This window comes from Pan troglodytes, chromosome X, assembly GCF_028858775.2.
Source record: "Pan troglodytes isolate AG18354 chromosome X, NHGRI_mPanTro3-v2.0_pri, whole genome shotgun sequence".
NCBI classification, from domain to species: Eukaryota; Metazoa; Chordata; class Mammalia; order Primates; family Hominidae; genus Pan; species Pan troglodytes.
Genome location: NC_072421.2, coordinates 68,911,848 through 68,938,602, shown reverse-complemented (window position 1 = coordinate 68,938,602; position 26,755 = coordinate 68,911,848). Strand labels below are relative to the sequence as shown.

Genomic DNA, 26,755 nt, shown 5'->3' with positions numbered 1-26,755 from the left:
ACACTGTTGGGGAGTTCCATTCCTTGTGCACGCAACTCTTAAACTTGGTAAGTCCCATATAAGCAAGGGCTTCGTGGGCCTCAAAGAGGGCTATTTTATTTTTTATAACTTGGGTACTGATTGGTGCTCCTGGTTTTGCCAGCACACTAGACACTTCCCAGTAATAGGGTGCAACTATGGCTTGCATGTTATCCTTAAGTTGTCAAATCATCCTGTACCACCCACTCACAAGGCTGAGGCTGATCCTCTTCCAGCCCTAGCTAGGCAGGGCAGAAGACTCCAAGACTCCATTGTAGTAAACCAGTTGGCTCTCCTGGACAGCCTTGGATCTAGAACTCAAACTGGAAAGCAAGAGGGCGAGAATGGCCCTGCCGCAGCTCCAAATGTGACTCTGGGGCAACAGTTTTGAGTTTTCTCTACTGTAAAATGGGAGCGAGCAAGTCATCCTGGGTAACTGCCAAGGTGGGTCACGTGAGAACAGGCAGTTCTGGCAGTAGGGCAGAGAGAGAAAGCGTGCTTATTTTTACTGGTCTCTCTTCCTCCTAGAACCAAACGGTCCTTCCACGACCTATTCTATGATGGCACATGCCAATGGAGGGCAATTTTTCATCCAGGAATGTGACTCTCAGGGAAGTTCTCTGTCCTATGAAAGGTATGCCACTTGGTGCATGATGGGGACCACACAAGATGACAAGAAGGGTAGGCAGTGTCTGTCATCTCCACCCTCCCCAGCTTGTTTGAGGCCCAACATCTGGGGTGTTGTGGAAGAAGAATCAGGTTCTATTGATGTTTCCCCTGGCCTAATGGCCCCTCCTCAATCCCAGCGGTATATCCCCCATGGAGGAAAGCTGTAAAGAAGCTCCAACATTTAGTTGAGAATGTTCATTGCCCCTTCTTAAAAGACTAAGGGGCCGGGTGTGGTGGCTCATGCCTGTAATCCCAGCACTTTGGGAGGCCAAGGCGGGCAGATCACCTGCGGTCAGGAGTTCGAGACCAGCCTGGCCAACATGGTGAAACCCCGTCTCTACTAAAAATACAAAAATTAGCCAGGCGTGGTGGCATATGCCTGTAATCCCAGCTACTCGAGAGGCTCTGAGGCAGGATAATCACTTGAACCCAGGAGGTGGAGGTTGCAGTGAGCTGAGAGTGTGCCACTGAACTCTAGCCTGGGCGACAAGAGCAAAACTCCATCTCAAAAATAAATAAAAAGAGACTAAGGGCCTATACCTTAATGTGTTGCCATGTTGAAGAAGAGCAAGAGAGGGTAGCAATCCAATTAGAATTAAGAAATTTAGGCCGGGCGCGGTGGCTCACGCTTGTAGTCCCAGCACTTTGGGAGGCTGAGGCAGGTAGATCATGAGGTCAGGAGTTCGAGACCAGCCTGGCCAACATGGTGGAACCCTGTCTCTACCAAAAAAAACACAAAAATTAGCCGGGCGTGATGGCACATGCCTGTAATCCCAGCTGCTCGGGAGGCTGAGGGAGGAGAATCGCTGGAACCCGGGAGGCAGAGGTTGCAGTGAGCCGAGATCGCGCCACTGCACTCCAGCCTGGGGGACAGAGCAAGACTCCGTCTCAAAAAAAAAGAAAAAAAGAAATTTTAGAGTGTAAGGTAAACAGGGGAGATGATCAGAATAGAATGAAGACTCTTACTTGTTGGTCCAACCCCCTGCATTCTCCCAAGAGACCACCCTTCCCAGACATGCAGAACTCGCACACTCCCTTTGCAAAGAAGCTCTGTGTATTGGGTGCAACAGCTCTGGGGTCTCTATATAAATAATATACAAAACCCAACAGCTCAATGCCTCACATTAACAAAAATACTAAAAACTTATTAAAAATGGAGCCTGAGGGGAGGGCCCCAACCACTACTGGTGCTAGCCCAGGAATGGGATTGGGAATTAAGAGGAAAGGGTGGGGCCACATCCAGTGCACAAGCAGTTCCTCCAGGTGGCTCAGTAGCGTCCAAATATGTTGGTACTGGGCTGTGGCTGGGTATCTGTGAAAAACCAGAGATTATCAGGGATGGAAGACCAGGCAGGGGTGTGGGTATGCACGAGGAAAGCTGTTCAGGTATCGAGGGAAGGGGATGGAATGGAATGCCTCCTCTCATAACCCGGGCCTGAAGCCATCGTTTCAGCCACTTTGGCCCACCCCGCCCCCTAAATTTATTCCATGGGGTTCTCCTTGGGAAGGCAGGCAGGCTTACTAGAGAGCTGTTGTTGAAGTTGCCGGACCAAAGCTGCTGTCTGTTGCTGCTGCTGGGTCTGCTGAAGCCCCTGGCGCTGGAACTGGGTGGAAATAGGAAGTGGAAGACTGAAGTCGAACTTTTCTCCTTCTTCAACCTCCTTTCCCAATCCGTTTTTTTTTTTTTGAGATGGAGTCTCGCTCTGTCCCCCAGGCTGGAGTGCAGTGGCGTGATCTTGGCTCACTGCAACCTCTGCCTCCCAAGTTCAAGCAATTCTCTGCCTCAGCCTCTTGAGTAGCTGAGATAACAGGCACCTGCCACCATGCCTGGCTTATTTATTATTATTTTTTTTTGTATTTTTAGTAGAGACCGGGTTTCACCATCTTGGCCAGGCTGGTCTTGAACTCCTGACCTCAAGTGATCCACCTGCCTTGGCCTCCCAAAGTGCTGGGATTACAGGCGTGAGCCACTGCGCCTGGCCTCCCAATCCATTTTTAGGGTGCCATGCCCTGCCTCCCACCTCTACCCTATTCCATACTGTCCCCGACCCAGTTCACTGGCTGCGTGCCCAACCTGGGCAGCTGTCCCTGAGCCTGGGGCTGTAGTCCAGCAGCTACCTGGGGCTGGGACTGGGGCTGGGGTTGGGGAGGAGCCGCCTGTTGCTGCTGTTGCTGCTGGTGTTGCTGTTGTTGCTGTTGCTGCTGCTGCTGTTGCTGTTGCTGCTGCTGCTGCTGCTGCTGTTGCTGTTGCTGCTGCTGCTATAAGAACATAAAAGATACTTCAGAAGGAGCAGAGGGAGGAAGCTAAGCCTCAGAACTAAAGGGCTGAGGGCAGGGGATGAGGAAGCAGGGTGGGAGCTCGGGGTCTACTGCCTTCCCTTTTTAGACAGCTGCACAGAAAGAAACCAAATCTAGGGTACCCAGCAGACAATGTCCAACTCTCTCCCACTATGATCCCCAGAAAACAAAAAGGGGGAGGGTAGAAAACTTCTCCAGCACCACTAGAGGCCAGCCGCTCTGCTAGGTGTTTTGGTACACTGCCTTGTTTAGTCTCGGTAACTGTGTGGGAAGAACTTGTGCCTCTCTTCCTCCCTGGGCTCCCAGGTCCCAGATGAAATCCCAGTGCCTTACCCGCAGGATCTGCTGCTGCTGCTGCTGCCGGATGTGGTACTGCTGCTGCTGCTGCTGCTGTTGCTGTTGCTGCTGCTGCTGCTGTTGCTGTTGCTGCTGTTGCTGCTGCTGCTGCTGCTCAGGTAGGATGGCTGTTGAGCGGACGCCTGCCTGGACGCCCTGGGCACTCATTGGAGTCATGGTACTTATCATGGGTGTCTGCTGCAGTGTCTGGTGTGAAAACCTCCAAAGACAAGAGGGTCAGAGGTCAAGGCATGAGGGAGGTGAGGAGAGGGGGTCAGTATAAACCTTGGGTCCCTGACCTGAAAGAAACGTTAGCAGGTTATTTCATTCATTCCTCGTGTCACTAACCAGACTTCCAGTCTGGGGAATAAGTTGCATAAGATGATACTCTATTTTAGTGTCTCATAACCTTAATGGTTAGGAATTTTTCAATTCTGCATTAGCTATTTTTCTCTTACAAAAATGAAAAATAGGGCTGGGTGCGGTGGCTCACACCTGTAATCCCAGCACTTTGGGAGGCTAAGGTGGGTGGATCACTTGAGGTCAGGAGTTCTAGACCAGCCTGGCAACATGGTGAAACCCCATCTCTAGCAAAAATACAAAAAAAATTAGCTGAGCGTGGTAGTGGATGCCTGTAATCCCAGCTACTCGGGAGGCTGAGGCAGGAGAATTGCTTGAACCTGGGAGGTGGAAGTTGCAGTGAGCCAAGATTGCACCACTGCACTCCAGCCTGGATGACAGAGCGAGACTCCATCTCAAAAAAAAAAAAAAAAAAGAAAGAAAAGAAAAGAAAAAAATAGTCTTAGCACAAGATAGGCATTCTATAAACACTCATTGAGGTTTTTTGCTGTTGCTGTTGTTGTTCCCAAATAACATTTCAAGTTGTTCTACCACATGTGTATATCACTTCAAGAGTCTACTGGCCAGGCTCCCCGTCTCAAGTCTTCTTTTTTTTTTGAGACAGAGTCTCACTCTGTTGCCCAGGCTGGAGTGCAATGATGCGATCTCGGCTCACTGCAACCTCCACCTCTCAGGTTCAAGTGATTCTCCTGCCTCAGCCCCCCAAGTAGCTGGGATTACAGGCACATGCCACCACACCCAGATAATTTTTGTATTTTTAGTAGAGACGGGATTTCACCATGTTGACCAGGCTGGTCTCGAACTCCTGACCTTAGGTGATCTGCCTGCCTGGGCCTCCCAAAGTACTGGGATTACAGGCATGAGCCACCGTGCCTGGCCTGAAGTCTTCTTCTTGCACCTTCCAGTACACATCCTATCCATTCATTCCAAGGAACCTTGCAACATACCCAACTCCTCCTATCACTCTTCTGATCAAAAGAGCCCTTTCTGGGACTGCGTCTCAATTCTTCGGCTGAGCATTCAAGGCCATCTCTCAGCCTGCCCCCTCCTAGCCTAGCCCCAGTGACTTCCCCAGCACAGATTTTACACTCCATCCAGGCCCTTCTCCCCAGGCACCATCCTCATTCTGGTCCCCATGTCTTTGTTCATGTTACATCCTCTACCTGGAATGCCCTTTCTTTTCCTCTTCTCCACAAATCCCAATCACAGCTATTCTTCAGAGGCCAACTCAAGTCTGACCTCCTTCATGAAACATTCTCTGATGAGTCAGGCCCACAGATATTACCACGTACTTTTTCTCAATCCACATTTTACCTCATAGCATACAACTGCATACCTGATTATATCTTTGCTCAGAGTGTTCTCTCAATATTCTTCTATAAGTCTCATCTCCCCAGCTACAGTAAAGATTCTTTGTAGTGAGGAACTATGTATCGTGGGGGTTTTTTTTGCTATCTTTCTTTACCTCACCCAGTCCTGGTATAGTGCTGGCTACACAATGGGCAGTTAGCCCACTCCCCAGTGTTCTTAATCCTAAGCTTCAGAGTCTCTATACATGGTTACAAGGCCTCAACTAAGGCTTGACTAACGTTAACCATGGTGGGAGGATTCATTCATTTGTCCATCCTGGTATTTAACCTGGTATTCAAAGCCGGTACTGGCTTTACGACTCCTTATCATGTAGTTCATCTATGAACTCCAGATATTTTTTTCTTTTTCTTTTCTTTCTTTTTTTTTTGAGACAGGGTCTCACTCTGTCACCATTGGAGTGCTGTGGCACAATCTCGGCTCATTGTGCGATTACAGCTCACTGCAGCCTCAAACTCCCAAGCTCAAGCAATCTTCCCACCTCAGCCTCCTGAGTAGCTGGGACTACAGGCATGCACCAACACACCTGTCTAATTAAAAAAAAATTTTTTTTGGCCAGGTGTGGTGGCTCAGTTCAAGACCAGCCTGGGCAACATGGCGAAACCCCATCTCAACTAAAAATCCAAAAAATTAGCTGGGCTTGGTGGTGTGTGCCTGTAGTTCTAGCTACTTGGGAGGCTGAGGTAGGAGGATCACCTGAGCCTCAGAGGTCGAGGCTGCAGTGAGCCATGATCATGCCACGACACTCCAGCCTGGGCAAATGGAGTGTGACTCTGTTTCAAAAAAATATGTATTTTTTTTGTAGAGATGGGATCTCCCTATGTTGCCCAGGCTGGCCTCGAATTCCTGGAATCAACTGATTCTCCCACCTTGGGCCCCCAAGTGCTGGGACTACCAGTGTGACCTACCACACCCAGCCCAGATTTTTCCTTGAGTCAGATAAACAATTTCCCCTCTCTGGGCCTCAAAGAACTGTTAAGGAAGTAGTCATGAAACTATTGGTCTCCAGGGTCCCTTCCAGCTCGAGACTTCTGTTGGTTATGGGCTATGTGGCAGATAAGTATTCTTGATGTCTCCGAAAGTTCTGACCAGTCCCACCACTTTCAGGCACAGGCTTTCCCAAGTCAAATGCTCCCTTATACCTCTGCATCTCTTCCTAGCTCACCACTACTTTGGGTACCTTTGAGTGGAGGTCAGTCCATGTCCATAGGTGGGGGCCTGCTGGTGCACATAGCCACTGGGCCGCTGTTGCAGGTGGCGGGTAGGATCTACAAGAGTAGGATTGGTAGAAGGGTGGGTGCTCTGGTAAGGCTGGCTGGAGTAGCTGGGGGGCACCATGGTACCTGCAGGGCCTGTGTGTTGCTGCAATCCCACATGAGAAACATAAGGAGTATAGCCCTGGAGGGAAGAAGGAGAGAGGGAATCAGGGCCGAGAGTATGCAGAGCAGTTTGCCTCATCCCCCTAGTCTCACAATCCCAGGCTCTTACCTGGGAAGTCTGCAAACCGTAGGAAGAGCTGGGAGTCATCTGATGGACAGATGACTGTCCCAACATGCCCTGACTCTGCTAAAGGGAGAAAAGAGAACAACTCAAACTCAGGAAATGCTTGCTGCCATCTCATCTCTTGTGTCTCCCACCCTGAGTGTCCTTGTGAAGATCCCAAGTGTCTCCTCAGTCCTGTGACCCTCAAAAGCCCCTCTCCCTGACAGCCCTCCCTACTGCCCCTCTCACTATCTTTGCCTGGAGCTGTTGGCGAAGGCGCTGTCCTTGGGGCACCGCAGGTTGCTGCTGCCGGTACACAGAGGTCTTATAAGAGGAGGGTTCTAAACCCATGACGCCAGTCATGGTTGTGGGCAGCACTCCAGGGTAAGTCGGTCGGGTGGGCAGCTTCTGCATTGGTAAGCGCACAGGGCGGTATGGGTCCACACGAGGGCCACCTGAAAAGGAGAGTGGGCTGACCTCTAGGCTCCTCATCCCTCTGTCTCTTGCTCAGTGTCCTTGACATCCATAGCTCCTCAGGGGAATGGCATCATCCTTTGGGCAGGGGGAGTGTACAGGTAGGTCCCTCCAGCATTCCTAGTGGCTGGCACTCACCTGCAGGTAGTGGCTGGTTCTGGGTGTACAGGCCTATGGAGCCTTGCCTATAGTTAAGGTGTGTTATAGAACCAGGGTTTGGGTGGTGCAGGAGGTCCGGAGGCACTGTCACACCATAAGGGCCGCTCCGACCCGGGCCCATTCCATAGTCCTGTGTGAGTGGCAGAGGAAGAGGGTGAGTGGGTTGTAGCTGAATGGGGTCGGGGAGCTGGGGGAGAATGAGGTAAAGAGGAGCTGGATTCGTATATGGTTAATTTTTATTATGATTCTAATGGCACCCCTTCCTTATGCGCCCCCACCCCTCCCACAAACCAGAAACCGGAGCGTCATGAAGTGAGAGGCTGTGGGAGAACTGTCACGGGGGAGGCGCTCACCTCTGTCTTGGTAGCTGGCTGGCTGCGTTTCTTGCCCTTGGTGGACTTCTTCTTGCGTTCCTCAGTACTGGGTGGAGCAGCCCCCGGTTTGTCAGTTTTGGGGGGCTCTGGAGCCTTTTTCTCAGGCTCTAGCAGGGTAGGAGCAGGCGGCTCCTCATCTTCTGGGGGCAGTGGCAGTGGCTCCAGGTAATAGGCGCGGGGCCGGGGCCTCAGGTGTGTGTGGTAGAGCAGCAACCGCTGCTGCTCCTCTCCTCGAGCCACTCGCCGGTCCACTCGGACTGTTCCAAACCAGCCCCAAGAGAGTGGTGCTGACGGCTTCAACCCCTCGAAAAGATCCCAGGGCGAGATCTTCTGTTTGGTGGAAACCTGTAGACCCTGCTCCAGAAAATGAAAAACAATAAGCTGTTGGGACTTAGAAAACAGAAGACTGCAAGCATTTGTAGGAATGGGTAGAAAGAAAGTCACAGGTAGATTCAGGAGAGATGGTAAGAAGCAGACAGACAGACATGGATACACATATACATGCGGAAGAGAGTTATGCGGGGAGAGAGTGAAGGGTGGGGGACAGGGAGAGGTGTGGAGGTGCAAGATGAAGCCAGCCCGGACCAGGAGAGGAGATGAACAAACGGGGCGGGGGGCATGTGGGGAGAGAAGATTGGGAGAGAAAGGGGTTGGCGAGAAAGCCAGAGAGGGAGCGGGGAGGGAGAGGGATTGACATTCAGAGGAAGACAGAAAAAGGAAGGCAGAGAAAGAGAGAGAGGAAGGCAGGGAGAGACTCTGCCTTTAGGCAGGCCGAGAAAGAGTCAGAGAGAGAAAGAAACAGGAAGAGAGAGACAAAAAGGTGGAGAGACAAAGAAAGGCAAACGAGTCAGACAGGGAGAGAGACAGAGACGGAGGAAAAGAGACAGATGGACTAGGAAGACAGATGAAGAGAATGTATATATGAAGGAGTTAGACTTTGGGTTTTAAACTATACACAATAATTATGGTTACTCAACAAATACCGCAACTGACAGAGAGGGAAAAGATAAAAGTGTGCAGAGATGGGTGGGTGTAGGGAAACACAGAAATAAAAGAGATACAGGCTGTCGGCCAGATAGATGGGTGGGGTAGGACATGGGGCAGGTGGAGCAGAGGAAAGAGGAGGGTAGGGTATTGAAAAATGGGTAGTATGTTAAAAGGTGAGGGCACGGTGAAGGAAAGAGGGTGGGACTTCAAAGATGGAGATGAAATGTAAGGTAAGTTAAGTGATTTGCTCAAAACCCCAGAGATGGTGTTCACCGGCAGAGACTGATGGGCTCCTGAATCTGATGAGTCTGTTGGAGCTACAAAGCTGATGCAGGCAAAGTTCTTGCCCAAAGGGGAAAAAAGGCAAGGGACACGGGCAGACAATGGAACATGCCTCCTTCTTGAAGATGGAATCGAAGCCAGCAATCTTGTTGCCCTTGGTATCGATAAGGGAGCCCTGTGGCTCACACGTGATGACATCTCGGGTCTGCTTGGGCAGTGGCAGCAGCTGGCGAACCTTTTCCAGACTGTCCGACTGGCGCTCCCCCAACTCCTTCTGCAGGCACAGGAAGATGGGACAAGAGTTCAGAGATACAGAAAACAGGGATGGGAAGTCTCAGGGGACAGCACAGAACCTGGCACAGAGAAGACCCCCACTCAGTAAATGCTCACGGCATGAGTAACAAAGAAAAGACAGACGTGAGAAGGAAAGGTAGAGGGCTCCAGCCAGAAGCAAGTTCCTGAGGCTGGACAGCAGATTCCAGTAACCGCAAACCTTGCCCCCGCCTCCTCTGCTTACCTGCAACTTCTTCGCCAGGTTCATGTATGCACGCTTGTTTTCCTCCATGCTACCTTGTGAGATGCTAGACATGTCTGCAGCCAATGTCCCATTGATGAGCACGCTCAGCATGTCCAACACAGTAGTGAAGAGCTCACTGAGACAGGAAGCCAGAGAGAAAACCAGAGAAGAAAGAGGTGAAGATAGAAAAAGGCCTCAGCAGAGGACGCAAGCAGGGAGAGGTGCTTAATATGTCATCCCAAGGGCACCAAAACTGTATGGGGAGCCCAGGGCCACGGAGTCCACAGTAACAGCCACACCAATCTCAGTGGGTGCACCTGGCATGGGAGTAGGGGGAGCTTCTTGGGTATGAAACTGCAGGGAGCGGGTGGGGATGCTTTACTTGTTGGACTGCATGTCGACAGTGCCGCTGATGATGATCTCCAGGAGGAGCATGGCCCACTCCGTGGTCTGCTGGGTGCTGCGCTGCACCGTGTCAAACATGCCCCCCACCTGCCAGGGCCACAACAAGTCAGTCAGATGGCTCAGGGACAAAGGCCAGAGTTTCAGGAAAGCTTAGTTCCAATCTGAGTTGGGACGCCTGAGTTCATGCTTGAGTTTTTTTTTTGAGACGGAGTCTCGCTCTGTCACCCAGGCTAGAGTGCAGTGGCGCGACCTCGGCTTACTGCAAACTCCGCCTCCCGGGTTCACGCCATTCTCCTGCCTCAGCCTCCCGAGTAGCTGGGACTACAGGCGCCTGCCACCACGCCCAGCTAATTTTTTTTGTATTTTTAGTAGAGACGGGGTTTCATCGTGTTAAGCAGGATGGTCTCGATCTCCTGACCTCGTGATCCGCCCGCCTCGGCCTCCCAAAGTGCTGGGATTACAGGCGTGAGCCACCGCGCCCGGCCATGCTTGAGTTGAGCCTGTGATTTGCTACATGATCTCAAGACAATGACGGAATTCTTGACGTCTCTAGGCCTCTGTTTCCATACTTAGAAAGTGATGGGAATTGGACAGAATGATTTCCAGGATTCCATTCAACATTCCACAGTGGGTTTCCAGTGCTTCTAGGGCCCAGTCAGAATCTAGGATACTGAGGCAGAGGCCCTGCAAGGATCCAGGGTACATAACCTATTGGACCATGACCACAGTGATCCAGCCCCCTTAACCACTTTCAGTCCCTGCATACTTTCAGAGAACAAGGTTAATACTTCAAGACTCAGGCTAGGCACGGTGGCTCATGCCTGTAATCCCAGCACTTTGGGAGGCCGAGACAGACGGATCATTTGAGGTAAGGAGTTCAAGACCAGCCTGACCAGCATGGTCAAACCCCATCTCTATGAAAAATACAAAAATTAGCCAGGTGTGGTGGTACACACCTGTAATCCCAGCTACTCAGGAGGTTGAGGCACGAGAATCACTTGAACCCAGGAGGTGGAGGTTGCAGTGAGCTGAGATGGCGCCACTGCACTCCAGCTTGGGTGACAGAGTGAGATTCTGACTCCAAAAAAAACCAAAAAAAAACAAAAAAAACCCCTTCAAGACTCAGAATAACCTGGGGCCTCTATCCTTACCCCCATTCTCCCCAACCTGAGGCTTTTGCACTCTGCATTTCCAGCCCTACCCTCTTCCTTCTTCTCCCCAGCTGGCCTTCTCACCAGGTTGAGCCGCAGTTTGAGTGCCTCATGCATAAGCTGCTTTGGTTTGCAATCATCTAAGTACTGGTCATCTCGCCAATTATTCACAATCTAGAATAGAAACAAATAAAATATGCAGCTCAGGGATCTTCGTGTTTCCATCCCACAGCAGCCAATATGTTTATCAGAAAGTACTGAAGTTTCCAAGTACAGAGTAACCCCTTAGGTGCATCCTTCCCTGACCTCCTGCCCACCTCCATGGCCCAGAGATCTGTACCTGGTGCACCTGGCTGTAGAGGGAGGTAAGGAGTCCCTCGCGTTGTTCATCCTGCCCTTTCAGACATGTTAGCACCAGCGATAAGAAGGGCTGCTGGCTCAATAGGGACATGCTAGAGACAAGAGAAAGAAGAGAAGAGAAGAGAAGAAGAGAAGAGAAGAGGAGAGGAGAGAAGAGGAGAGGAGAAAAGGGAGACTGTGGGTTGGGAGTCAACTTCCAACCTCATTCTCCAGACTACTCTCTTAAGATCTAGCCTCTTGCTCAGCCATGCCCACTCTTATCCTCTGATTTTCCACTTTCCTATGATGCTTCTCCTTGGCCCATTTTATTCTTCCCCGGGCCTGCCTCTTCTCCTTTCTACCCCTCAATCTTGGTCCACTCCCTAAGCCCCTTTACCTCTTCTGCTTTTGTCGATCACGTTCTTTGCGTGAAGAGGAACCCAGGTGCTGACCCTTCTCCAATTCTTCCCCAGCAGCCTTTAACACATGTCCCTGGACTGAGGTGGGCAGTTTAGCAATAAGGGGGGCCACCAGCCATACACCAGAGCGCTCTAGAGAGCTGGAGAACAGACAGAGGACACAGGGTCACAGGGGAGCCAGGCAAGGCTGGAACAATCTATCCTCTCCTTTCCCTGATGGACATGCTGGCATCTCCACGCATCTGATATCACTCACGCTACCAGCAGAAAAACTCCTAAGGGGATGGGTCCTAACATGTTTCTATCCGACCTGAGCACAGGCTTGGTCTTGCTGCTGCTGGGCATGTTGCTTGCAGTACTTCCAGAAGATGACCCTGTCTCTGCTGACTGTTGGAAAACCTCGATTGTGGCCTTGGCGATGTTCTCCAAGAGGGAGTTCATCTCCTGGGGAGGATGAAAGGCACAGAAGTGCTAAAATAGGTAGCTAAGGGTGAAGGAAAGCAGATGGTAGGAGAGATCGGAGATGACGGAGAAGGACAACACTGGCGGAGATTGATGGGGAGATAGGAACGCAACTCTGTTGGGAATCATGCCCTCTAGTACCTCCATATTTCTCCAATTCCTCACTGTCTTCTCCTTTACATACCTCCTTACATCTATGGCCAGAGAAACAGGCTCCACCACCACCACCAAGCTTCCCCACAGCTCAGAGCTCCAACACTCTCAACCCATTTCCCTTATCATCAGCTCCACTTGTTCACCATTTTCCCATCCCCTCTTATCTCTCAGCTCAAGAGCCCAAGGGTAGGATCTAGGTTCTTCTGTGGTGGACCGCCTCCCTGACACATGGAGCTGAACGTGAGCACAGGAAAGGGAGGGTCCAGGCACTACTCACATTGTTAGGGGTCTGCTTGATCATGAGCTGCAGCTCCAAGGAAGACTGGCGCATGGTCCACTGGTCCAAGTTCTGTGATAGAGGCCCCACACCCAGGCTAGTCATCATCGTGTTACCCCCAGCTACCCAACAATCTGAGGCCAATTCCTGATCTCCTGCAACATTGAATCACAGACTCCTGGAGGTCTGAAAGGGACCTCTATGTCCCCATCTTTAAGAAAGACTACATTTAGGGAGGCTGAGACAGGCGGATCACCTGAGGTCAGGAGTTCGAGACCAGCCTGGCCAACATGGCAAAACCCCATCTCTACTAAAAATATAAAAATTAGCTGGGCGTGGTGATGGGCGCCTGTAATCCCAGTTACTCAGGAGGCTGAGGCAGGAGAATTGTTTGAACTTGGGAGGCAGAGGTTGCAGTGAGCCGAGATCGCACCACTGTACTCCAGCCTGAGCGACAAGAGCGAGACTCCGTATCAAAAAAAAAAAAAAAAAAAAAGACTACATTTAAATAGTCCAAACTATTTGAAAATCTTTCCAATTTTTAAAATAGTTCAGGAAAGATTTCACATCTTTCCCATCCCTTCGTATCAGGAAGTTCTGCTTAATGCTTAACCTTGAAACCCTCGATGTTAAAGTTGAAGCCTGCTTCTCTTGTTTTAGACCAGCTGCTCAAAGTCCCTGACAGAACCTTTATAAGACAATCTCTCAAAGTCCTGTAGAGACCAGAAGGCTACTGTTAGCTAATCTCTCTTCAACACTATCTCTTCTGGGCTGAAGAGACCTTATTCCTTTAGCTTTTCCTCAACGGCTTTATTTTTCCACTCTCTGGTCATCTGAAGGTGTGAAGCAATGTGAAGAAGAAAGTGCACAGACATGTCTGGGTTCACATATTGACTCTAAACTTATCGGCTATGTGACCTTAGACAAGTTACTTAACCTCTTCAAGCCTCAGTTTCCTCATCGGTCAAACAGGGAGGCTCACCTACTTCATAGGGTCATAAAGATTAAATGAGGAAATGTGTGCAGAGTGCCTAGCACAGTACCTGGCACAAAGCACATGCTCAGCAAGTAGTAGCTATTACTATTCAGTTCCTGAGCCATGGCCAAAATGCCAAATATACACGGCCCACACCTAGGCCTCCCAGATGCTATGCTTCCCATTGATAAGCTAGATTCACTCCAGATAGCTATGCCCTCACCTAATACTCTTACACTGGAGTCTAGACCCTACTGGACTTGCTCCTCAGCCCATGCTGGAGCTGTTTCTCTCGCTACCTCTCCCCTCCCCTATATCCTTGTTTGTCTTCCTCTCTACTTAACTCCCCCTCTCCTTTTCTCAAGGTTCCTATTGTTTCTCCCCAGATTGGGCCCACTGCTTCCTCCACAGCCCCCACAGCCTTGGCCTACCTGGAGAATGCGCTTTATGCGCTGCCGCTGGGGGTTTTCCCCATCCTCATTGTCCAGCAGTCGATGTGGATAGCAAATGAGCTGCATGAGGCGCTGCGCCTGGGCACTACTCAACACTGGGTCTTGCAGGTCATTGCTGTCCTCACACAGAGACTTAAGGCAACGTTCTCCTACCCATTCCTGAGGAAGCTGACAATCAGGGACTGGGAACAACCAGTGAGGGGGTTAGGAATATGGGGGATGGGCTGGAGTTGTTAAGGAACACAATGTATAGTAGGGAGCTGGTGTGATCACGGGCTGGAAACAGAACTATATTACACAGAGGCATTTAGGAGGTGTGGGAGGAAGGTGAAACTGACCTGTTGGCAGATGCTGCGCAGCACGTACTTGGCATAGACGTCCAGACTGGCTGTCTCCACAGAGATGTTGCGGCCACCCTGCCTCCGACCACCACTGCCACCTCCTCCCTCCTCCTCTGGAAGTTCTTCTGTTCCTCCTGTCACAGTGAAGCCTGAACCTTTCAGTTCCGCATCCCCTGTGGTTCACGGGTGGGAGATAGGGAGGGCAGAGTGAGATTGGAACACTGTGTGGAGACCCACCCTGGGCCCACAGAGGTAGAAACACCCCAAATCCTGCCCTATGGGACAGAAATATACTTCTCTCCCTCCCCTCCTCCCCAAAGGTCAGAGAGACCACCTTCAGAAGGGAGAAAGACTGTCCCTTGTAGTTTAGCTGGCACTCCACCCTATACACACTTCTGGCACCACTCCCTTCCTACCCCCGTACCAAGTACAAACACAGCCTTCAGAACAGCAAACACGGCTCCATCCACGATGCGGTTCTGGGAGGCAGCCAGCAGGTGGCGGTCGCAGGAGGAGCGGATTCCTACTGTAGGCTTGTCTGGGGAAGGCGATGAAGTCAGGGGAAGCAAAAGTAGAATCCACGGAGGCAGGGGAACCACACTTTCTACTGTTGGCTGGTTCAGATCAGGGTCACTTACTTCCATCAGACTGGCAAGGATTGAGCTGCGGTGTCTTGAAAAGGTGAAGGAGGATGCGGCAGGTAAGCCGGGCCCCTGGCTCAGAGTCCTGTTCACTACAAGCTAAAAGGAAGACAAAACAGATCTGGAAGGGATGAAGTTAAACTGTATGTGGGTTTATGTGTGTGCGTGCCTGCATGCATGCAAGTGTATGGCAGGGGCATGGGAGAGAAGATGAGGTAAAGTGAAAGGAGAAAAAGCAAGATAATATTGAAAGCGAGGTAGAGCAGAGAACTGTTACGCAGTTGAAGGGTCAGAAATTGGAAAGGTCAGGGCTGCAAATCCAGGGCTAAAAAACAGGTTTCTTCTAGCCTTCAGCATACCAAAGGACTGGCCTTCTGAGGAAGGCCAGGGAGCCGCAGCAAGGTCTCCCACAGTGAACAATGAGAGGATGGCCGTCCAGTGTGTATTGAAATTTGAGGTCTAGAAATGCTAGGGGTTACAGATTGGTAGTTCACCAGCATTAAGGAGTGAAGGGATGGCAGCACAGCGAATCAGATCTTCCAGGAGCAAACACTGCCGAGCGATGAGGATGGCAACAAAAGTAGCCAGCGAGTCATGAAAAGACAGGTCACTGACCTGGAGGAAAAAACAGACAGACACCACGACTCAGTGTGGAGGCCCACTCAAAGCAGTGTGCCTCCACTCTACGGAACTCTGTCCCTGGTCAGAGGATCACAACCAGCCCCCTGCCCTGGTCACTGCCCCACTAGCAAAACCCCACCCCAAGTCTCACATCAACATTGCAGAGGAGATCGTTGAAACCACAAGTGCCATTGTTAGAGGAGCAGCACAAGGCCTTAAGCACTCCTAGCCATTCTGCACTCAGTGACTTGCAATAGCCGGTCAGCTCTGCACACAGGATTGCGATGTCATTCACCCTAGGGAAAAGTACAAATGCCCTCAGGAAAAACCTTGCTCCACAAAACCTCAGACCCATTAACTTCTCATCTCTGCCCCACTAAATAATCAAGGTTGTAGTACCGCCCAGGTACCTCAGCCCTCCCTATCTCAGATGGGGGCATGGTGCCCTTCCTCACTCAGTACACCCCATACCTATCGGGATCATGGTGCCCCACACAGACGTGCATAAGGGCATTGCAGACAAAGCTGTAGCGGTTAGCAGGGTTCTCACTAAGACTCTTGCCTAGCCCCGTGTAGGTGAAGGTGTGAGCTGCAGGGTTCTCTAGAGTGTCGATCATGAACTCAGGTGCCCAGCGCATATTTGATTCCGATGGCTCCACGTTGCAGTAGATGGTGTTCTTCACCTTTGAGCAAAAGTCGCTGCAGGGATGGAGGAAAGGAGATAGTAGTGTTGAAGAAGGTCTGCTGAGGTCGAGGGATGGTCAGGAAAGGGGAGAAAAGAAAAAAAGGAGAAAGTGAGGGATGAAGGATCTTGAGACAAGAAAAGGGAGATGGGACAAAACAGACTGGGCAGGAAAGGAACCACATGGGAATAAGGAACTGGGGCCTCCGAAGGCAGTGAGGAAAAGGGGGAAGAGGGTGGGCCCCACAGATATAGGCGGGGAGCAAGCCTGCTGAGGAAGAGGGCCCACTCTTGGTAACACAACAGTATGTGGAGGACACAGTCCACAAATGACCCTAGACAGGCAGCAGGGTCCCGGGCCATCCTCTCCTCCTGAGTTGGGTGGTCATGGGAAGAAGGGAGTAGGTCCCACTCGCTACCCCTTACCTTCCACCTCTCTTACCTGAAGAGCTCCCCAAATTTGTTCTTTAAATGGCTACAAGAGGTGTACAGATCATAGAGATAAGCAAGGATACAGCGCTCTGCAGAGGAGCCATCGGACCGGTTCATCCCATGCTTCACGACGCCACACAGCCTGCATGAAGAAGCAAGGTTGGGAGGGTCAGCAGATGGTATGCGGGCTCCTCCAAACAGATTCAAGCCTCTGGGAAATACCATTCCTTTCCCACCTGAGCAGCAGGCACTTCCCCAGAGTGTGAGGAAGTGCATACTCTTCCCAGGCCACTTCCACCGGCATTCGCCAGAGCTTTGTTTCAGTTATTCCGAAGCTCTGCTTACCCCTCAAAGACCTGTGCCATCTGGTCCTGGTTGAGGATGAGGCAGGCATGATAGTGCCGCAGGACAGCCACGATGCACAGGCACAGGCTAGTAGTGTAGCTGCCCACCAGATCCGAGGATTTGAGAAGCAGCTCAGCCTCAACTACACTCAGTTCATTCAGCAGCTAGCAGAGTAAACGGGGGTGAGAAATGCAAAGAGGCCCCTCGTGTTACATAGAAACCACCTTCCTGTGGGGACGCTGGCAAGGCTGAGCCTGAGCCCCTTCCTGCTGGAGCCACCACAGGATAGAAGGGCTCGTTTCCCTATGCCACAGTCTATCAACAACACCTCTATTGATAGTTTATTGTTGATAGTTTATTCTATCAACAACACCTCTAACCAGTGTCCAGGATACAGTTCTATGAACTCCACAGTGGGAGGATGGTCTGTGCCCAATGCTCTAATCTGCCTCTTGGCCTCCCCAGGGAGCACTTAAGTCTCTATTCCTGCAGTCTTAGCTCATGTTCCACTCCCCCCATGCTAGTCTTTCTGCCCCTTCAAATAGCTTGGGAAACTGGCTGGAGCCTCTACCCCTGTCCTTATGACCCTCCATAGCCGCTATATGGCATGAACTCCTGCCTCCACCCTCATCTCCCCAACTTCCCCACCTGAATGGCAAAGTCGATGAGGCCACTGATGCTGAGTGAATATTCCATGAGGTCGAAGATGAACTGCACATGCTGCACCAGAGGCAAGTGGTATGACATGCCAAGGGCAAAGCTCGTGATCTGCTCCAGAACATTCCGGGAGACCTGATAAGGGCAGTGGGAGTGAGATGGGAGTGGAGAGAGGAAAGAACCAGGGAAGGAGGAAAGGATGACACTGGAAGGGGATGAGACCAGGAGGCTTAGCCTGCCTAGCAGGGAGAAGATAGGGAAGAAAAGGAAAACAGAACAGGAGGCCAGAATGTGGGAAAGGGGCTGGGCTTAGGCCCACACCTGAGCCGTGACCTGGTGTTGGTCATAATGGGAAAGGTGCTGGAACTTAGCAAAGATATCTTCAGCAGTGGGGAAGGCTTCAGGCCGGTTGCGTCGCCGCTTCTGCCCATCCTCCCCACCTGAGGGGACAGTTGAAAGGGACCAGTCAAGACAGGGAAGATAACTAGTTGACTAGGGGTGGGGAGTGGGGTATGGAGAGAAGGCTATGGGAGGGAGGGAGGGAGAGAGGGAAGGAGGGAGGGAGGGAAGGAAGGAAGAGGGAAACAGGGAAGGGAGGGTCAAGGAAGGGATGGGGGAGGAATGAAGGGAAGGGGACAGTGAAGCAAAGGTTTAGAGGACCACAGACTATGTGGACCTTAAAGGAATATGTACAGGGAGGTGCTAGGTTCAGGGAGGGAAGGGAGAGGGAGGGAGGGCAGTATGGGGCTTACTGTGAGGTACCTAAGAATGTCAGGTCTCCAGGATTCAGAGGCACAATAGGAGCAAGCTGGTCTGTAGAGGGGGGGAATGAGGGGGGAAGTTTCAAAAGGACTAGAGCTCTCAGGAGACTCCAAGAGACAGGACATTGGGACATGACTGGGGAGTTCCCTATACTGGGGAAGGGAAGACTGACTAGGGCATTCTTTGGGGGAGATCTGTTTAAGGAGCCTCAAACCCACCAGTTTCTGCTGTCCCTTTGCGGTTCAGAACCTTCAAGATATCCTTGGTGATTTTCTTGATGGCATGGCGGGCATCATCTCGCTGCTTTCCCACCCCAAACAGCACGACCAACCGCTGGTTGCACTCATGGCTGCATGACTCCTCCTGCATCCCAGCAGCACCATCAGACTCCAGCACCGATCTCCTTCCCTCCTCTTGAAAGCATGCTTCAGACCCCTCAGCATCCACATGCTAAAGCCCTTCCCTTTCCCAACCCACATCCTCAGAACAGCTCCAACCCCTCAGCAAATTCCTCGGACAGCAATCTGGGTTCAAAACAGATCATCACAAGGTGCTGGGGAATAGTACCTGGGGGATGGGAAAATGGGTGGCGTACTGCACGTGTCGTGGCTGGTCATAAAGAATCCCAAGGGTCCCTTCAATCTTCTCCTTGGGTGGGGGCTTCACCTCCTTCTCGACATCTGGCTTCTCAGGGGATGGACTGCCCTTCCCCTCACAGGGCATAGTAGGGGAGAACAACTGAGAGAAAGGTGAGAAAGCAGAACATGAGAAGAAGGAAAGTGGATGAGGGGGCATTAAAAAATGCCAAAAGCAAGCATAATGGGAAGATCCAAGGATCCAGATTCTGCCACGCTCAGGATTGAACTTACTGAGAAATCAGGCTTCTCCATGTCCTCAAAGAGCACACTGGAACTAGGGTCAATGTCCATAGATTCTGAGAGCCCTGGATCCTGAGGGCATAGAACATAAGCGAAGTTGCTTTAGCCCTAGGGAGTGGCTCCCACCATCTATAAAACTTCACTGGGGAAGTGGAGAGAGAAGACCAGATTGGGGAAAGCACAGGATCTGGAGTCAAGCCTCATCCAATCACTTAACCAGTATAGGCTCTGTTTTCTTCAGTTTGAAAATGGGGATAAGAGTACCTCACAAGGCTGATGGGAGGAACCAATGAAACAATTGATGTGAGAGTGCTTGGTCAATCACCAAGTGCTAAGAAAAATACTACCCCCCTGCCCCAGGCAAAAGAGGCTCTTAGAGGCCCCTGGGAGCCATGAAGATGGAAATGTCAGAAGAAACGATCTAGTGCAAGGAAAAGCCCACTCACTTCCAGCTTGCTGCTGCTGCTGCCTTCAGCCTCCTTGTGCTCTGCGTCATCGGCAGGATCATCAAAGGGAGAGGGAGGCCGGGGACCAGGGGCTCCAAAGGCAAGGTCCCCTCGGGAGATGAGAGTGCAAGTATACATGTTGTGGGAGAAAACATCATGTCGAATCAGTTCACAGAACAGCAGTACTAAGTTAAAGAATTCCACCCGCTCATTCTCACTTCGAGGGTCCGCTGGAGGAAGGGAATGAGGAAACATTAAGTTAGGAGAACACAAAAAGGTGGGCCAAAAGAGAGAGGGACACACCTAAGGCAATAATAAGAGTGATCAAATAGAAATCCCAGAAATTGTTGAGGGACAAAGTGTGGTTGGTTACCCCACATGCTGTCCCACACACCATCTCAGAAAGGAATGTAACATCTTTGTTGCGATTTATGCAGTGAAAATGCTTCAATCACAAGCTCTTGTTTTTATCCTTCTCTGTATTTCTCTACTCTGTTTAACTGTAAGATGACCGGTTAAAGAGGATCACTAGAATTACATCTAAAAGTCATTCTGCATAGAGCCCAAGAGAGAAATATAGACCAGAGGGCTGTTAATTATGCTTTCTGATGACAGTGGCGGGTAACTGAGTCTAGGCAGAGGTAACTAGAGAGTGGTAGGGGTCCGTACTCAGCATGGGAGCCTGTGTATCCAGAAACTGCAGGAGGACATCCTGGAAAATGGGAGCACTGGGAGCAGAAAGGGAGCCAGAGGCGATGGAACCCTTCTCATCTGCGGCTTCTGATTCTCCACAACGCTGCAAGATGACAGAACAAATTGTAGAACTGACTTTTACCTGCTTCTTCACTCCTCAATGTGTAGGCCTTAAACTACCACCTGCTTGACCTCTACCCCATGCTTTTCACTTTCATTCCCCTGCTGACCTCCACGTTCCTTACCACCTCCCAACTGAAGCCTTGATGTTATCTCTAACTCTTACTACAATCCACTCTTCTCTACTTTCGCCTCACGTCCGTAACTTTGCCTTTAGGTTCTCTTCTGCTTCTTTACTCTGTTCTCACACCTTCAACTCTGGTCCCTCCACCACCTCCATCTCTCGGTCTCCAACCCCAGTAAATTCCTTCCCATTGGCCAATCTTGTTCTCTTATCTCTGCCCTCTAACCTCAGCCTCAATCTCCGCCTGTCTCTTCTCCAGGAGCTTGGCTACCACCATAGCACGATGCCGACCAGAACGCTTGCAGCTGACAGCCCATTCACATAGCAATGACACCACAGCATCATCATCTGAGGAGATCTGGAGAACAAAGGAAGAGAAGGAGGAGTAAGGTAGGGGTGGGGACAAAGAAATGAGTTCCAATTTCCTAAAGACTGGGCTCTATCATAAAACATCCTGGGCCCAGTAAGATCATTTCTGCAGATATGCTCTGCTTTCAATGCCTCACCATGACTTCCCCCTCAGACATATTATTGCTCTTGCAATGTTTTTTGCTCCTTCTATTCCCCTTTTCGCTTACCTCATGCCCATCCTTGCTAGGCCCCAATCCAAAGATTCGGTTACAAAGGGAGTCAAGAGAGTTGCTGAAGTCAGAGCGCTCAAAACTATGGCTGTCCAGCACTTCCAAAGTATGAAGTACCCGTCCAATGGTGAAGCCTAAGGAGGAAAAGTGGTAAAGGGGACTGAACCAGAGGCCCGGTGCATTCTGGCTCTCAGATCTACATGTCCTTACTATCCCCATCCTTTCCTCAAACATATTTCCTATTATCTGTTCTCTGACACATACCTGCAGTAGCTTCCTGGCATTTATCGAAAGACCAGCGAACTTCAACTGCCTGTCCCCGCTCCTTGATCTGCTGCTCGATCTCCCGCAACTTTGCACGGACCTGCAATGTTAAAAAGGAAGGCTACAAGGATGTACCAAGGCATATAAAAGGCCAGAGCCCCAGGCTAGAAGAATAGTACTAGACTCCAAATCACTACTTCTGAAAGAGTAATTTAGCCTCATAGCCCAATCTGAGAGTACCAGGCTAGTGGTCAGACATACCTGCTGAGTGAAGGCACTGTTACCCTCTGGCATGGGCAGGTTGGACGGGGCAATAGGCAAGTGGTCAAGTGGTGAGCCGGTCTTAATTCTGCTATCAGTCAGTGAGTAGTGCCAAACCAAGGCACTAGGACAGCACAGGAGGATGGTCTACCAGATAGAAACAGCTAAGTCCAACTCATTCACCATGGTTACCCCTCTGGAATCCCATTCTAAGACCCAACCCGTAGATTCCAGATCCAAAGTTATTCTGACTGGGTCCCCAAGACAGGCATCACTCCACCCCGATCCCCTCCCTTCACTCACTTTCCTAAAAGGCTTTGGGCCCACTATTTAGCCTTGGAAGGGAGAGAGAGGCAGGTGAAAACCCCCAAAGGGGACTAACACCCCATTACCAAGAAACAACAACCTCCAAGCAAGTACTCAGCACCTACTCCCACATCCAATTTGGAATTACCCCTATTCTCTGGGATGGGCACCTGATTCTTCTCAGGCTATCTCTCAATGCTTCCTTGGGCCCACCTAGTACCTACCTGTAGGATACAGCTGAGGCCAAAAACCAGGGGCCGGTGCTGAGGGCACATAAGCAGGTCACTAAAGGGAGTCGAGGGTGTGCTGCTAGTTGGGGGCTGAGGAGCAGGGGTGGTGGGTAGCGTGCTTGTTGACTGAGCAGATATAACATGAGATGAGTGACTGCTCACACCATCCAGCTGCAGGGCCAGTCTCCGTGTACAGAAGTAGGCAAGCCGGCGGGACAGGTATGCAGACTGAACAAATTCCCCAGAGTACTGTGAAGACACGACCATCAGAGCCCCTAGTTCTCTCCAGGGGACCCTGCTCTAACATTTTATTCTTCCTCAAATTCTTCTTAGACTCCCCCTGCCCCACCAGTACCAAAATTCCAAGCCTTACTCGGAGAAGCAGAGGCAGCAGCAGTTTAAGCAATTCATCCTCTCCAGGGCGGATCTTCTCAAAACACTCAAGCACCCAGGTCAGGAACTCATGTCTGTCCAGCATTCCATCCTATGGGTACCAGGGGAGGGAAGAGGGGACTATTAGAGATGAAGCAGATAAAGTAAATGAAAAGATGAAGAGAACCACAACTGGGGCAAGGTGGCAGGCAGATTCTGTTCTCTACTGGCAGAGTACAAGTTCAAGCTCAACCCAATGCCCCACACAGCATGCCCTACTCTCTACCTGAAACATGAACATGGCCAGCTTCTCGGTGTAATCCCACTGCCGGATTGCCACCTCTACATCATGGGGCAAGGGCCCTATCGTGGAACCACAGCCCCCACTTCCTGCAGGCCCTGGCCGGTAGTATTCAGCCATCTTCTGTAACTGCTCCCATAAGTACTTGGTGATGATCTGAGTCCATTCTGGAGGAAAGAGGGAAAAAGGGCTATTTGATACTATCCTTCTGCTTAGAATATCCTTCTACTGGCTGGGTGCGGTGGCTCATGCCTGTAATCCCAGCACTTTGGGAGGCTGAGGCAGGTGGATCATGAGGTCAGGAGTTCGAGACCAGCCTGGCCAAGATGGTGAAACCCCGTCTCTAGAAAAATACAAAAATTAGCCGGGCGCAGTGGTGGGCGCCTGTAATCCCAGCTACTCAGGAGGCTGAGACAGGAGAATCACTTTAACCCGGGAGGTGGAGGTTGCAGTAAGCCAAGATCCTGCCACTGCACTCTAGCCTGGGTGACAGAGTCTTGCTCTGTCTCAAAAAAAAAAAAAAATCCTTCTACTTAGAATACCTTACCCCCACCCCTAATCACCATATTTGTAAATTCAGTTCATCCTTTTAGTCTCTAGTCAAATCCCACCTTCCTAAAGCCTTTCCGGGTACCCCCATAAGAAAGTAATCTTTTGTCCACTCAAAGAACCTTCTGCTCCTAGCTTGACATTCACCACTTTCTATATTTAATTATGTTATTTGTACATATACCTTAGCAGCCCTGTTAGACTACTAGTATCCTAGGGGCAGAGATTATGCACCGGACGTCTTTGTAGCCCAGTATATGCGCACAGTAGACACTCAAATTTCTCAGTGTTTACTGATCAAGCAAATGCAAGAAACAAGCAGAAACAAGGAATCTAGATTAAGAAGGAGGATGGTTCCAAGGGTGTCTCTATCACTCCTTGAAGCCATCAGCAGTACACCTGGTGTTAGGAGTTACTCACCCATGAAAGGGTCAACATGTCTCTTCTTAACCTTGGTCTCAGAGATTGCTGCATAGTAGGCACAGGTCATCTTAATGAGCCAGGCAGCCCGCATCACAGGCACTGTGTATTTGGCTAAGTACCCAAACACCTCTTCCTTCTTACTGAAAATGGGGACCTGGATGGACATTGCAAATAGTGAGGTCTCTATTATCCCCATGAGCTGACACTCATGTAGCTTAATATGGGAATAGGAGGGTACTTGGTACCCCATGCTCCCTCCTTGGCCTGAAGGACAGGAAACAGTACCTTACCTTTTTGGCTAGTTGCGTGAGTGGCTTGGTGCCAGCCAAGTCAGTGAACCAAGTGTTAATGGCACTCTGGGATCGTGCAGTCACCAGCCAGAAGTTGTCCTTCTGGTTCACTTGGGGCTTCCTGCGACCAGTGTCAGGGAGGGTATTACAACGTAATTTCTCTGCAATAATGCTGCTGAAGTTGGAACTGATCTGAGGGAAGAAAAGTGTACCTCAGGGTGGGAAGAAGGGGCAGACAGGTGGTCCTGCCTTTTGCTGGGCAAATGCCAATGAGATAGTATTAGGTCATGAAGGCAAACTCAGCCACTTAGGTTGTCCCTATAAGTCTTCCCAACCCAGGGCCTTTGCTCCTTCTCAGATTCTTCCAGCCTTTTCCTTCAGCCTGGCAGAGTTGTCTCACCTTGGCAGGATTGAAGCTGACGTTCTTGGCACTGCCATGCTCATCCCCAGAGACAGCAGGCTGGTTATTGAAACCTTGTTTTACATTCAAGGCCGTCAGTTCATCCTGAGGCAGGAAAGCGGCGTTTAGTTGTTTTTTCCTTAGGGGAAGGGGGAAGGGGTGGGAGAGTAGGGCAGGAGAAAAGAAGGAACAAGGTGAAAGGGCAGGAGGAGGGTTCCGTGTAGAACAGATCGTTACTTAAAGCTGGGCCCTTACATTCACTTGGACCCCACCCTCACTCCCATGGTCACTAGGATTCCCAGCCACCCAGCGCGCCCTCAAACATCACTCTTCTCTTGCGAACAGCCGAGCAGCCGTACCCCACCAAGCTGTCTCAGACAACTTTCTGAGGTGTGTGTGGAGGAGGGCGCCTCTGGTGCGGCCCCTACACCACCCCCTATTCATACCTTGGAACCCCCCACCGCCCCCCGTCCTGCCCTCCCACGCCAGCCCACTTTACTCTTCCCCCTTTCGGGACTTTTGCTCTCACCGAACCGCCCCGCCCCCCATCCCAGCCGTCAGTGCCTCCTCCTAGGCTGACCGCGTGCCCCCGGCCCCTCCAGAGCCCCGATTTTCGAACGCACCTCCTTCTGTTTGGGGTCCTGAGGGTAAACATCGGGAGGCCCCAGCCGCGGCCGCTTCAGGGGCCGGTGTTCGTAGCTCAAGATCCCGAAGGCCGCCATCTTGCCCAGCCCGTAGCGCCGGAGGCACCAGCAGGGCCAGGCTGACTGGGGGAACGGGAAGGGGGAGAGGGAGCCGAAAAGGGGGGCGGTGGTTGAGAGGACGGCGGCCGAGAGACAACAAGGGGGCACGTTAGAAACTCTCGACCATTGCCGGAAACTACCGAGGGAAGCCGAGGTACGCCGGGAACCATCGGACAATACCGACCGCAGAGGGGGTGGGGCCTGGCCCGGTGGGGGCGGAGCTCTGTGCCCCGGGAGTTTTTCGGCGGTGGCGGCAGCAAGTCGATTTCACTCAGCAAAAATCTATGAAACGTTCCGGAGGCGCAGAATGAGCTGGGGATGCAAACCAGGGAAGAGGGAGGCCTCTGTGGTGCTGAGTTCTGACTGGACTTCGGTTCCCAGAGCCTAGCTCGGTTTTGGCCTAGAAAAGTCTTCAATAATATTTGCATTGGTTAGGAACTCCGTCTATTACAGATCAGTTCGTTTCTTAGTTCCGGCATCTGAAAAATAGGTGCGCTAACACCTCCTTCAAGGGGCTATTGTGAACATTAGAAACTATGTATGCATGAGAAAGAACCTATTAAACCCTGAAAGGCTGGCTCTAATCCCTCAAGGTCTACCATCGAGTTGTCTAACCTTTTCTTGTTTGTTTTTCTGCCCAAGGGTACCGCATACTAACGTTTTTGATTCACAAACCCTTAAAGGTGCTGATGAAAGCTATGGACCTTCTTCCCAGAAATAATAATAATAATAATATGCATATATTGACATGCAAAATGTTGCTTTAGATTCTTAGATCCCCTGAAGTTCATCCATGTATCCCCTAAGGGTCCATGAACTCCAGGTTAAGAACCCTTGGTCTAGCTAAAGAGACACCTACTGTGTCAGATGCTTTTCAGACACTATCTCCTTTAATCTGCTCACAGCCTCATGAGTTAGGGATTATTATTGGCTCGATTTTGCGGATGGAGGAAGCTGGTTTTCAAAGTGTGAAAATTCACTTATCCAATATTATACAGCTACTGAGTAACAGAGCTGGCACTAAGATTCTGAATTCCAGAGCCAATATCCTATTGTCGTATTGCTATTTGTTTATTTTGAGGCAGGTTCTCCCTCTGTCGCCTAGGCTGGAGTGCAGTGGCGCTATCACGGCTCACTGCAGCATCAACCTTCTGGACTCCAGCGATCCTCCCGCCTCAGCCTCCCAGTAGCCTGGACTACAGGCGTGCGCCACTGTGCCGGCCTTGTATTGCCTTTTAGAGAAAAGACAGCCAGTGTGCTGTAACAAAAGTAACAAATAACAATAAACAAAAATAACACCAGTAACAAAAATAACAAAATGCTATTGAATCA

The 26,755-nt window shown here is 50.8% G+C and overlaps 1 protein-coding gene across 7 annotated transcripts; it reads right to left on the bottom strand.

Moving 5' to 3' along the window:
- Window positions 1–1,723: 1,723 nt before the first annotated feature.
- Window positions 1,724–25,633, bottom strand: MED12 (mediator complex subunit 12). Of its 7 annotated transcripts, none has more exons than XM_016942623.4 (46): window positions 25,304–25,632; window positions 24,681–24,785; window positions 24,281–24,472; window positions 23,988–24,144; window positions 23,004–23,185; window positions 22,719–22,829; window positions 22,340–22,594; window positions 21,810–21,956; window positions 21,549–21,648; window positions 21,282–21,418; window positions 20,930–21,061; window positions 20,436–20,562; window positions 19,767–19,996; window positions 19,312–19,392; window positions 19,010–19,180; window positions 18,661–18,805; window positions 18,443–18,493; window positions 18,002–18,120; window positions 17,672–17,815; window positions 17,024–17,187; window positions 16,689–16,820; window positions 16,036–16,263; window positions 15,716–15,860; window positions 15,438–15,558; window positions 14,941–15,042; window positions 14,727–14,840; window positions 14,300–14,475; window positions 13,941–14,120; window positions 12,534–12,605; window positions 11,949–12,082; window positions 11,617–11,778; window positions 11,221–11,332; window positions 10,965–11,054; window positions 9,707–9,816; window positions 9,325–9,460; window positions 8,920–9,081; window positions 7,518–7,892; window positions 7,144–7,294; window positions 6,781–6,986; window positions 6,538–6,615; window positions 6,393–6,447; window positions 6,230–6,317; window positions 3,319–3,541; window positions 2,806–2,946; window positions 2,210–2,291; window positions 1,724–1,999 (listed from the first exon to the last, which is right to left on the bottom strand). In XM_016942623.4, exons 1-46 carry the CDS (start codon window positions 25,400–25,402, stop codon window positions 1,956–1,958), a joined length of 6,468 nt encoding a protein of 2,155 aa, XP_016798112.1. In that variant the 5' UTR covers window positions 25,403–25,632; the 3' UTR covers window positions 1,724–1,955.
- Between the last annotated feature and the right edge of the window lie 1,122 nt (window positions 25,634–26,755).

What these genes read in the sequence shown, in the direction of transcription:
- MED12 (XM_016942621.4), bottom strand. Translation starts at nt 25,402, where the DNA reads ATGGCGGCCTTCGGGATCTTGAGCTACGAACACCGGCCCCTGAAGCGG. An exon ending in CTAGCAAGGATGGGCATGAG is followed by an intron (nt 21,062 to 21,281) that starts GTAAGCGAAAAG and finishes TTTGTTCTCCAG; the next exon opens with ATCTCCTCAGATGATGATGC. An exon ending in GAAGGCTGTGTTTGTACTTG is followed by an intron (nt 14,476 to 14,726) that starts GTACGGGGGTAG and finishes CGTGAACCACAG; the next exon opens with GGGATGCGGAACTGAAAGGT.